Source organism: Brienomyrus brachyistius, chromosome 5 (assembly GCF_023856365.1).
Source record: "Brienomyrus brachyistius isolate T26 chromosome 5, BBRACH_0.4, whole genome shotgun sequence".
Classification (NCBI taxonomy): domain Eukaryota; kingdom Metazoa; phylum Chordata; class Actinopteri; order Osteoglossiformes; family Mormyridae; genus Brienomyrus; species Brienomyrus brachyistius.
The window spans coordinates 6173667-6186812 of record NC_064537.1 but is presented as its reverse complement, the minus strand read 5'-3'; the positions used below and the strand labels follow the sequence as shown (position 1 = coordinate 6186812).

The 13146-nt window shown below is 42.7% G+C and overlaps 1 gene segment (V, D, J or C); it reads right to left on the bottom strand.

The window, feature by feature from the left end:
* Positions 1 to 12370, bottom strand: part of LOC125741977 (immunoglobulin heavy variable 3-23-like) — a 56352-nt gene extending 43982 nt beyond the window's left edge. Inside the window, 1 exon segment of the V gene segment in view lies at positions 12197 to 12370. Within this exon segment, the coding sequence occupies positions 12197 to 12245 (49 nt within the window).
* Between the last annotated feature and the right edge of the window lie 776 nt (positions 12371 to 13146).

Below are 13146 nucleotides of genomic sequence, written 5' to 3'. Positions count from 1 at the left end.
CGTGGGGTGGCCAGAGTGGGACTTTGGTGCCAGGAGTTGCTCGGAGTGCTGCTATTCCGCTGCCCATTGCGGCATCTAGTCCATGCATATACTGCCTCAAGATTTTGTATTTTGGTTGTTTTGGTATGTTTTATTTTATTGCATGTATTAATTATTTGTGTGCCTTGGTTTGTTAATTTATTTTGATTGTGATTTTGTATTTATCTTGGGAGCGGTTAAGCAGGCCTAGCGGGATAATGGAAAGTGGCGGTACCCTACTAACCTGGTGTCTTGTTCCCTCATCTGTGTTTCAGGGCTAGTAGCCTTGCGCAGCACCCGCCTGGTGTATGGTGGACGTCACACGTGTGCGTGTGCTGTAAAGTCACCGGTGTTGGTGTATTATGCCGGGTGCGGGGTTGATGGCAGGGATTGGGCGCCTACGGGGTTTTAGATTTATGGTGTGGACTATTGAACCTTTGCATTGAATGTAATAAAACAAACAACTTTTACTGGCTCGCGTCTCTGGCCCTTTCCGGTGATTCGAACCTGTGTGCTGTTTTTGAGGGTTGGGGTGTTAGGGTCCCCAGGGCAGTGTCCCTGGGGTGGCGTAGTCGGCTACTCATAGGGGAAAAAAAGGGGTATTATAGATCGCTAGGCCACAAAAACATAACAAAATAAATAATGATATGACATCCTTATTCTCTGTGAGGAAGTAGTATTTGTACGACTTCCCCACAGCCCCCATCACTGTGACTCTCTGGCACAGTAGTACACAGCCGTGTCTTCAGCTTCAGGAGCCTGTCTGACCCAGTTCATATGAGAGCTACTGAATGTGAACCCAGAGGCTGTACATGTCAGTCTGTGTGATTCTCCAGGCTTTTTAACTGCTGGTTCAGACTCAGTCAGAGTCTGTGTATCAACACCTAGAGAAATAGAGAAAAGCAAGAAATGAGAATTACAGACATTTAAAACTGAAATATGAACCTGTTACTGAATATTTACCTGTTAAGTATATAACCATCAGAACTACTGGGAACCTCGTTAAAGATGCCATGACTGACAGAATCAGATCCAGTCACCTCTCAGTGCAGAGAGATAAATATATAATGAAGATGTCAGGATTTGCATGAACTCCTCCTCACTGGGTGGGCAGATATACTGAAGGTAGGTGGCAGAGTCAGAGCAGTGCAGGATCTCAATGTCTGTTTTATACGAGATGTATGTATAAAGTACAAGATGTAAGAAATCTTCATAACAGGAATTAACAAAAAATATCTCTCTGCCTCAGTGGGTTGCACTTGTGCCACAAACCTCCTATGCTAGACATTAGAATCCCACCTCTGCTCTTTCTGTGTGGAGTCTGCATGTTCTCATTTGGTATGAAGGTTTCTACTGGGTACTCTGGTGTCCAAAGACATGCAGTTGGTAGCTGATATCATTAAATATCCCCCAGGAATCCTGTCTAAACCCTGGTATGATCTATCATAAGGGCAGCCTCATGGCTGGATTAAGACCTCTACAGGCCCCCAAGCATCAGTACAATAAGGGCCCCCTACCCACTTAGCCTGTCTGAGACAACCCTACAGACAGACACAATCATGCGTGGTCCTACATGGACTAATTAGCTATTTGTCTTACCACTCGCTTCCAGTGATGCAATCAAACTAATAATAAATATTTACACATATGTAGGCATAACCAATAATAAGCATAATAACCTTTTGCAGCAACCAGAGACTGGGTGCGTTAGAAACAATGCAGCAACTTCCATCCATCTGTTTTCTGAAACCGCTTAATCCCAAATGGGGTCGCGGGGGGGACCGGAGCCTATCTGGGAACCGACCCTGGGCAGACACCAACACACCACAGGGCACACTCACTCACAACTACAGGGCCAATGTAGACTCACCAATCAACCTGCCCTGCGGGAAGAAACTGGAGCCCCCGGCAAAAACAGGGAGAACGTGCAAAGAGCACACAGAAAGGATCAGGGACCGAAGTCAGGACCTTCTTGCTGTGAGACAACAGCACTAACCACCACACCACCCATATAGCAACTTCCATCCATCCATCTTCCAAACCGCTTATCCTACTGGGTCGCGGGAGGTCCGGAGCCTATCCCAGAAGCAATGGGCACGAGGCTGGGAACAACCCAGGAATGGGGGGTCAGCCGATCGCAGGGCACACTCACACACCATGCACTCTCACATGCATTCCTACGGGCAATTTAGCAAGTCCAATTAGCCTCAGCATGTTTTTGGACTGTGGGGGGAAACCGGAGTACCCGGAGGAAACCCCACAACGACATGGGGAGAACATGCAAACTCCACACACATGTGACCCAGGCGGAGATTCGAACCTGGGTCCCGGGTTTTAAACGATAAAAAAATTAGAACCTTGTATAGACTGTCGATAAGGAATGCCGATTGATAGCAGATTTCTGCTAATCACATCACAGAAGCGAGAGGAATTCCAACCAGTCATGTGGTAATATTTTAAGAACGGACAACCTACAGCCAAAGAATGCACTGCAAGGTGGAGTGAGTGAGTGGAGCATGCCACATGACAGTGTGTTGGACCTTTTTAAAAGAGGAGATATTGTGGATAAATAAGGTAAAAGATATTAGTCTGGAGATACTGGAAATCAATTATTATACCCAATAACTATCATTTTAATAGTACTGGGAACATTGTCCTCTACTCCTCTTCAGTATATGTGTTGATAAAATTAATGGCCAGCAGCCATTGATGGAGGTGAATATGAGTATTTGCACAGACATTCTTACTATTATTATCCCCTTTTCCTCATGACTTATGCTTCTCCTTCTATCTACATGCATCTCCTGCCTCAGAGCAGTGAAGGGGGTTTAAGGTTTTTTTGTTCCATTAAATTGTATATTCCTGATCATTCCTGCCTTAAAATGTACATGAGTCATTACTTTATGAAAGCAATGTTATATTTTCCTGGACACAGTAACTGCTAACTGTATGGGATTTTTCTCTGCTTATAACTGCATGGGTTAGATAATTATAGACTGAATTCCCTAATGGCACTTGTGGTATTAACCTGTAGTATAAACACAAAGGGAGTGTTATTGTCAGAGTGCAGGCTTGACTTCTCTCACTGTGAGTATCGAGCACAGTAATACACTGCAGTGTCTTCAGCTTTCAGGCTGTTCATCTGCAGGTACAACCCGCTGTTTGAGTCGTCTCTGGTGATGGTGAATCTGCCCTGAACAGACTGGGAGTAGGAAGTATAACTGCTATATGCATAAGCGACCCACTCCAGTCCCTTCCCAGGAGCCTGTCTGACTCAGTTCATTTCATAGCTACTGAATGTGAACCCAGAGGCTGTACATGTCAGTGTGTGTGATTCTCCTGGTCTCTTCACAACTGGTTCAGACTCAGTCAGTACAACCTCAGCCTTCACACCTGTAAATAAAGAGGTAGAGCAGACTTTTAGATGAGCACAAAGAAAGATGCAGAGAGAAAGAGAGACAGAGAGGAGAGAGACAGGGACCTGAGAGAGCCAGTGCTGTGAGGGTGAGCAGGGCTGGTAGGAGCTTCATGGCTGCAGGACAGAGGGAGGAGCACTGAGGTAAAGTACACACTGAGTCCCAGTGACTGCTGCTCTCTGTCACACACTGACACTGGCTCCTTTAAAAGCTGTGGCAGGTTTGTACAGGATCCTCCTCTGTCAGTCATGCAGTGGGAGTGGTCACATAATAATCAGATTAATTTGATATGTAAAACCTAAATATACAAATAGTTCATGTCCCATGGAGTTTAGAAATAATAACACTTTTTGTAAAATCAAAATTCTACAGAGAAAAATAAATAAATAAAATTCATTAATAGGGAATAGATTTTATTTAATTCATTTATGTTATTGTTTGTTGTGCAATGTTATTTTCTTATATTCTTTTACTAAGTCAGTTACTCAGTTTTCAACAAATGGAATGAAATATAAGTATGAAACTGTTCATATTTTAAACTTTAACAGTCATATTACATAAGTCAGGCAATGTTTCACAAAACAAATGTAACATGGTTGCTACAGTCTGTTGAAAATGGGCATCACTGTGATGTTTGTGTCCCTCTGATGCCTGCATTTACTGTCACTCTGAGGACATCTTCTGGTTCTGGCTGGAATTGCATTGATTGCATTTTATTTTGATAACTTTTTGACAGTATTCAGCTTGGCAATTCATCTTTTTTAGTTGCTTTACTTGAATATGTCAATATACTGCATTCTTCAAAAAATACCCTCAATGGAATGTATTTTAATAAAGTTTTGACACAGATGTACTTATACTTGGTTTATTTAGCAACTGCTTCTATCCAAACTAAAAGACGTTTTTCATAAAGCAGGATCAGACAATTGCTGGGCAACAGAGGGTTAAGGGTCTTGCTCAGGGGCCCTCAGTGACATCACTCTGCTGATCACATGATTAAACCAGTGACCATCTGATCATGAGTACAATCATAACCCACTGAGCTACACACTGCCTCCGACATCCTGAGGGACCCTCAGAGCTGAAGGTTCTGTAAAGCCCTGCAGTCTCTCCTGTCACTGTCACTGTCGAGCACAGTAATGACAGTCCCTTAGTCCTTTGGCAAAAGCCACACTGTGGGAAACAGGCAGCCAACCAAGCTTTGGGCTTCTGAGGGGTCAAACGGCTGGGGAACAAGTTCTGTGAGGCAGGACTCAAGTGAGGAGGGCTGATGGTCACAGGATACAAGGAAAAGTGTGGAACCAGACCTGGAAAGGGGTCTCCAGTGGACTAGGGGCTATGAGACACAGCTCAGAATTACAACAGGAACTGAAAATCTAGCTGACGGATTACAGGGAGGTTCACAGCGGCTGTACATCCTGTCCAGAAGAACAGCAAACATGGCTGAGCCTGGAGCAAAGCTCAGACAGTCATTATACAGACCCTGAAATTAGAAGTGATGGTTTGGGACAGAGTCACAGCGCCCATCCTCATCACCCCACAGCGGGTAAAGTATGACCATCTCTGGTCACTTGGCTGCAGAGGTTACAGTTTTAAAGTATTGCTGCTCGTAAATGTGGCGATAGGAGAAAGTCACTGTTTTAAGAATTTTAAATATTGTCATTTTTGAATTTATAAATGTCTAATAAGTTGGATTTTTCCAACTTCAACTGAATGTCAAAAAATGAGCAGATACATTATTATTTATCCTGGAGTTGAGTGTAACATCCTTATTCTCTGTGAGGAAGTAGTATTTGTACGGCTTCCCCACAGCCCCCATCACTGTGAGTATCTGGCACAGTAGTACACAGCCGTGTCTTCAGCTTTCAGGCTGTTCATCTGTAAATACAGCTGGTTCCTGCCGTCGTCTCTGGAGATGGTGAATCTGCCCTGAACAGACTGGGAGTAGTAAGTGCTAATACTACCAGTGTTGATCCAAGCGACCCACTCCAGTCCCTTCCCAGGAGCCTGTCTGACCCAGTTCATAGCATAGCTACTGAATGTGAACCCAGAGGCTGTACATGTCAGTCTGTGTGATTCTCCAGGCTTTTTAACTGCTGGTTCAGACTCAGTTAGAGTCTGTGTATCAACACCTAGAGAAACAGAGAAAGCAAAAAATGAGAATTACAGGCATTTAAAACTGAAATATAAACCTGTAGCTGAATACTTACCTGTTAAGTATATAACCATTAGAACTACTAGGAACCATGTTAAAGACGCCATGACTGACAGATTCAGATCCCGTCACTGCTCAGTGCAGAGAGATAAATATATGATGATGATGTCAGGATTTGCATGAACTCCTCCTCACTGGGGTGGCAGATATACTGAAGGTAAGTGGCAGAGTCAGGGCAGTGTGGAATCTCATATGAGAAATCAGGATCTGTACTATTATACAGGGACTCGTATGATAAATCAGGATCTGTACTATTATACAGGGACTCATATGATAAATCAGGATCTGTACTATTATACAGGGACTCATATGAGAAACAGGATCTGTATAATTATATATCTTTGTGTGTAGAGTCAGCATGTTCTCATTTGTTATGTAGGTTTCCACTGGGTTCTCTGGTGTCCATAGACATGCTTTTAGGCATCCCGTCTAGGATGTACCCTGAGCTGGTGCCCGATGCTGCCTGGATTGGGCTCCAAGCCCCCCTGTAACGTGACCAGAATTACTAGTTGTAAGATGATTGAATGATTGGATGGATGGATGGATGGATGGATGTTCAGCCACGGGGATCAAAGGGCGTCTCAGTCTCACTCACCACTAATTTATCACTGTAAAATTAGGTGGGGAAGGAAGTGTCAGGGAATTTGAATAGACTTAACAGCCCAAACCTATGAACCACCATGAACAACAGCTCTTTTAATTTTTAATAAAATTAAATAGCTTCTAAAAGTTAAACAGATAGTGAAATTATCCATTTGACACATTAAGTCTAGATCAGTTTTTGTATCACTCTCCCATTACATTCTCTCACTGTGATTGTCGTGCACAGTAGTACACAGCTGTGTCTTCAGTCTGCAGGCTCTTCCCCTGTAAGGACACTGTGCTGCTGGAGGTGTCTCTGGAGATGGTGAATTTATTCTTTAGTGAGTCCTTGTAATAAGTGCTCCCACTGCTACAAACACTAGCAGTCCACTCCAGTCCTTTCCCTGCTGGCTGTCGAATGAAATTTGTACAGTAGCTGCTGTCAGTGAGTGAATAACCAGAGACCTTACAGGAGATGGTCAGAGACTCTCCTGGTTTTACAGTCACTGAGTCTGGTTGAGTGAGTTCAATATTGCAATGTGTACCTGTAAAAAAATAAGATTATTAACTCCATTAATAGATAGAATTTTTCAAATGTAACAGTACAGTATATAGAAAAAATAAGAACACAAACACTGGAGTTTCAGTAACAAAATTATCTATAAAGCAGAGTGATCGTACATGAAAATAAAGGCATTAAAAGTATCAGGAATCTCAGAGCTTCCATTGTAACACAAAGTGTTTGGCTGATTTGATGGTGAAGTCTGTGTGTTTAGAGGAACCTCATTTATATGACGGGCAGGTGGGTGAATTTGTTTACCTCCCTGGGGGGTTGAAGGAGCTTCTTAATAAATGTAGATGGTCATACTTGCCTCTATAAGGAGCTCTGCTGCCCCCATATGGGGAAAAACTACAAAATTAAGAAACATTCTTCAAGAAATCATCCTCTATCACTTCTGGCACTTTGATATTTATTTTAAATGTAAAGTGCATTACAAATAAAATCTATTATTATTATTATTATTATTTTTATCATTATTATTATTATTATTATTATTATTAGCCACTTATCCTGCTCAGGGCCTCAGGGGGCCTGGAGCCCATCTCAGGCTGAGGTACACCCTGGGCGGGATGTCGGTCCATCTCAAGATTTTCATGAAATGTTGGCGTTAAATGAAGAGAAAGGATACTACGTCTGCTTTTAAGAATTATTAATTCATTTTTTTACAAATACTATTGAAATTCTTTCAGAAAATTGTATTAGCAAATATCATATGCTGATGTGCAGAGTTCTAATGTTCTCCCTGTACAGTGTGGGCTTAATTTCACAGCCCAAAGACTTGCAGTTCAGTGATTTGGTGTCTCTAAATCGCCCATTCTGCGCCTGCCTGATCTTGGACTGCCATTTTGTCCTTGCAGTTTCCTGGCCTTGGGCCTTAACTGGCCAGAACGGCTCCACACTTCCCACCACCCTGAATCGGAGAAGCGTTGGATGGTAGATAGAGTGTATTTGGCTGGTACAAACCACCTGAAAGTCTGCTTCATTTCTATTAGAAATTATACTTTTTTTGGGACACAGTTTGTTTGATTCAGTTCATCTAAAAGATTCATTCTGATTCATCCACCAATTGGAGCCAGTGTCAGTGGCATTTCCTGGTCACATAAAATAGATCTAAAACACTCATGTTCCAATATGTCAAAAAAGTCTCTTATTTAGGCTAAATTGTGCTTAAAATTGTGTCTTAAAGTGTAACACTGGCAGAAGAAGCGGAACGGAGATCCAGGATTGCACGCAGCCAGAAGCTTTATTGGCAGCACCGGTACGTAGGTATGAATGGGGCTAAGCGAGGAGAATGGTCGTGGGGCAAAAGCAAGTGTCCGAAGCCGAAAGATCCATCCGAGGAACAAACACGGGACACGACAACACAGGGAGAGGGTAACAGGAGGAGGGCAGGCAGGGCAGGCGGTTCAGGTTCGGGAGCGGGTCTGGGAAGAGGAAGAGGAACAGGCAAAGTACACTGGGCGGACGGAACAGGTAGGAAAAAACGGGTAGACGATAGACAATAGATGGCTCGGTATGGCTCAATAGCATAGCTCAATACTTCGCAACGTCCAGATGGAGATCAGTGCTTAAATCCATTCTGTCATTAGGCGTCATACGGAACACCTGGCTGATCCCGCCCGTGTGGGTGTAATTGAGATGGGTTACTCGGGGGGCTCCGCCTGCATGGGTGTGACACTAAGGAGTAAACTAAATAGCAGCAATACATGCAAGTCTTCTGAGAAAAATATCATTTGTTGGTGAATCATACTCAGCTTGACGACATTGTACCCTAACTACTCATGTTTGTTAAAAACACAAACCTAACAGCTTATCACAGTCAGCTAACGAATCCAAGTGTCCAAGTGTAAAGCTCCTGTAAGGGACTCGCTCCCTGTGAACAAATCACATGCAAACGTCACACCATCAGTCGAAATTGCAATTAATTGTCAAGACCAGGACTTCACTATGTTTTACGCTGCGACTTTGCATGAGTGGTTTGTTGGTGCACTATAGGAAGTGATTAATTTATAAACTCTGAGGTGCTGGAGCTCGTAACTCATCTTTAATAAAGATAACGGCCTATTAATTACTTATAAAATATTGCATTGCTACGTGTTTATCATCACCTGTTAGTTACATCAAGCTTTTCATCTGCGTTTCGCTTTTCTTACTCCTCTCTGCGATCCTTCTCATTGGCATTAGCCTCCACAAACGCTGCTCCTCTCCGTTTCTGATTGTTCTCTTGTCAGATTTTTTGGTTCATTTCTTCTCTGCTTGGGTTCTGACAGCTCTGTTGTTTTGCCAAAAAATGCAAAAAAAAAAAAAATATTCTTCCTTTTCGAAATTTTCTTTGAATTATTTTGCGGTAAGAACTTGGCCTGTAGCCTCATCTATTTTAGTGGCCAAAAAGTGGATTTTTCTCTGCCCACGAGGTGTGGATTTTCTAGGGATGTAACGGTATCAAAACTTCACGGTACGGTAATACCTCGGTATGAATGGCACGGTATGGTATTTATTGAATAATTTACAGGAAAAACAAAACTAATGAAGAGACTTGAAAAAAGTGCCAGAAGTGTTTATTATGGTGATTGTTGTTGTAAATCATGTCAAGCTCCCACTCTGAAACAGCAGATTTTAACACCTCACCTATGCTGTGTCCAGTGTGTGACTCAAAGAGTACCCGTGTCTGTAGGACAAAGGTTTTTATCTCCCATTCACTTGTCATAGCATGTGCTGTCATGGTAACATAGCTCTGAGTAGCTCGTGAAGTCCACCCATCTGTGGTGATTGAGATGCACTCTGCTTGTTTGAGGCTCTGTGCAACTTTCGCCCTTGTCTCTTTGTAAAGAGCTGGTAAAATAGTTTGACTAAAGTGTGGGCGCGACGGGATTTTATACTTTGGCTCCAGCATGTTTACTAACCTCTTAAAACCTTCATTATCCACCACCGAAAAGGGCCGTAGGTCTTTGGCTATATATTCACCAATGCATCTTGTGATTTCTTGTGCTCTCGCACTGTTGTGGGGGAGTGAGGCTGTAAACGCTTCTTTTATAGTCTTTTGGTCTGACTGGATTTTGCTCCTCGTACCTTCACGTAACTTTTCGGGGTGATGATTTAACAAATGGCTCCTCATGTTAGTCGTATTCCCCGACTTGTATTTCACCACAGTCTGGCAGTACCTGCATACCGTAATTTCTTTGTCTGTCACCTTTTCTCCTTTTTCGTTTCTTTTCAGAGAGAAACCGAAATGCTTCCACACATCCGATTTAAAACCCGCTTTAGGTTCTACCATTTCCATCTCTTTTCCTTCGCCGTTACTAACAGCACTCGCCATTACAGCATTACTGGATCTGTAGCGACAACAGACCGCAAAGGATGATGGCGACGCTTGGGCTGATGGGAATTGTAGTTCCCGTTCGCTCCATTAGCCTGAGAAACTTTTCTCAGAAGACCTAGCGTTTTATCGAGTCATGCGACCACGGTAGTATCGAAAAAATTTGCTATTGCGGTACGACGGTATTTACAATACCGTTACATTCCTAGGTTATAATGTTATTTTTTTATTTTTACTAAGTCAATTACTCAGTTTTTAATAGAATGAAATATACTGTAAGTGTTAAACTATTTACATTCATATATTCATGTTAACATCTTGTACTGCTGAATGTCAGAATCTATGATTGAACAAATTTATTGTTTTGATTGAAGGTTTGTTCTTTGAAGGGGTTTCTAGAGAATTCATGATAACTACAAGAACCATATTACAACATTTTGGCATGATTCACAACAGCAGTTTATAAAGCAGTACAGCTGCTACAGTCTATCTAAAATGGGTCTCAGTCTGATATTTGTGTCCCTCTGCTGCCTGTATTTACTGTCACACTGAGGAAATCTTGTGGTTCTGGCTGGAATTGCATTGATTGCATTTTATTTTGATAAAACTATTCAGCTTGGCAATTCATCTTTTTTAGTTTCTTTACTTGAATATGTCAATATACTGCGTTCTTCAAAAAATACCCTCAATGGAATGTATTTTTAATAAATTTTTTACACAGATGTACTTATACTTGGTTTGTTTAGCAACTGCTTTTATCCAAAGCAAAAGACGTTTTCCATAAAGCAGGATCAGACAATTACTGGACACCGGAGGGTTAAGGGTCTTGCTCAGGGGCCCTCAGTGACTCTGCGGATCACATGATTAAACCAGTGACCATCTGATCATGAGTACAATCATAACCCACTGAGCCACACACTGCCTCCGACATCCTGAGGGACCCTCAGAGCTGAAGGTTCTGTAAAGCCCTGCAGTCTCTCCTGTCACTGTCACTGTCGAGCACAGTAATGACAGTCCCTTAGTCCTTTGGCAAAAGCCACACTGTGGGAAACAGGCAGCCAAGCAGGATTTGGGCTTCTGAGGGGTCAAACGGCTGGGGAACAAGTTCTGTGAGGCAGGACTCAAGTGAGGAGGGCTGATGGTCACAGGATACAAGGAAAAGTGTGGAACCAGACCAGGAAAGGGGTCTCCAGTGAACTAGGGGCTATGAGACACAGCTCAGAATTAAAACAGGAACTGAAAATCTAGCTCAAAGATTACAGGGAGGTTCACAGCAGCTGTACATCCTGTCCAGAACAACAGCAAACATGGCTGAGCCTGGAGCAAAGCTCAGACAGTCATTATACAGACCCTGAAATTAGAAGTGATGGTTTGGGACAGAGTCACAGCGCCCATCCTCATCACCCCCCAGCGGGTAAAGTATGACCATCTCTGGTCACTTGGCTGCAGAGGTTACAATTTTTAAGAATTGTTACTCTTAAATGTCGATATAGGAGAAAGTCTCTGTCTTTATGAAATTGAAATATTGTCATTTTTTCAATTTATATTTCTAATAATTTAGTTTTTTACAACCTCATCTGAATGTCAGAAAATGAACAGATACTGCCAGCTCCAGGATAAATAATAATGTGAAATCCTTACTCTCTATGAGGAAGTAGTATTTGTACGGCTTCCCCACAGTTCCCATCACTGTGACTCTCTGGCACAGTAGTACACAGCCGTGTCTTCAGCTTTCAGGCTGTTCATCTGTAAATACACCTGGTTCTTGCTGCTGTCTCCAGAGATGGTGAATCTGCCCTGAAAGGACTGGGAGTAGTAAGTGCTACTACCACCAATCCAAATAGCAGCGATCCACTCCAGTCCCTTCCCAGGAGCCTGTCTGATCTCATGTAATAGTCACTGAATGTGAACCCAGAGGCTGTACATGTGTGTCTGTGTGATTCTCCTGGTCTCTTCACCACCGGTTCAGACTCAGTCAGTGCAATCTCAGCCTTCATACCTGTAAATAAAGAGGTAGAGCAGACTTTTAGATGAGCACAAAGAAAGATGCAGAGAGAAAGAGAGACAGAGAGGAGAGAGACAGGGACCTGAGAGAGCCAGTGCTGTGAGGGTGAGCAGGGCTGGTAGGAGCTTCATGGCTACAGGACAGAGGGAGGAGCACTGAGGTAAAGTACACACTGAGTCCCAGTGACTGCTGCTCTCTGTCACACACTGACACTGGCTCCTTTAAAAGCTGTGGCAGATATGCGCTGAATACTCCTCCACTGAGGGTGGGGTTGGGGGGGGCGGGGTGAAAGGGGCAAAATATGGTCACATGCAAAACAGATTAATTTGCTTTGTAAAGCTTAACTAAGACACTGAATATATGACACATTCATACCTTTATATGCGATGCACAAGTGATAATCACAATTTTTGCAAAATACTAATGAAAAGCAATGCAACTATGACCTCAGTAGTTTGACCTACAAGTAGCTGAATCTAGCAGTAGGATTTACCTTTATTTGTGTTAGTATTGTACTATTGTACAAGTTTAATATCTTATTTCTCATGGCTTCTAATATCCTTTAAAGGGTCTTCAACTATGAAATTTGTGAACAATTCAATTCAATGAGTTCAGTTACATTTATATAATTCTTCTAATGAGGATCATATGATTAGATGATTCACGCAGGTGGTGGGACCTTTGAATCAGCAGAATCCAGCCTGTGGCATAAATGCTACCAGTCACTGAGTATCCAGAGGCTTTACAGAGACTTTGGTCTGGAAAAGGTTTGGAAATTCTAGAGCTTATAAAAATCTAGAAATTCTGGGCTCCTGACAAAATGTCACCTTGTCCACCCCTGCAGTTTATATTTTTATTGTTACATATATTGGGGCCCTGGAAAGTGCTGGGCCCCCTGAGTCTGCCAGGGCTTCCATGCCCCCACTGCACCATGTTTAATACCATAGCTTCCAGCTGAGTGGGTTCAGTATTACACTCTGCACCTGCATTACACAGAATTTAAAAACAACACTATACTCTGACAGACACAGT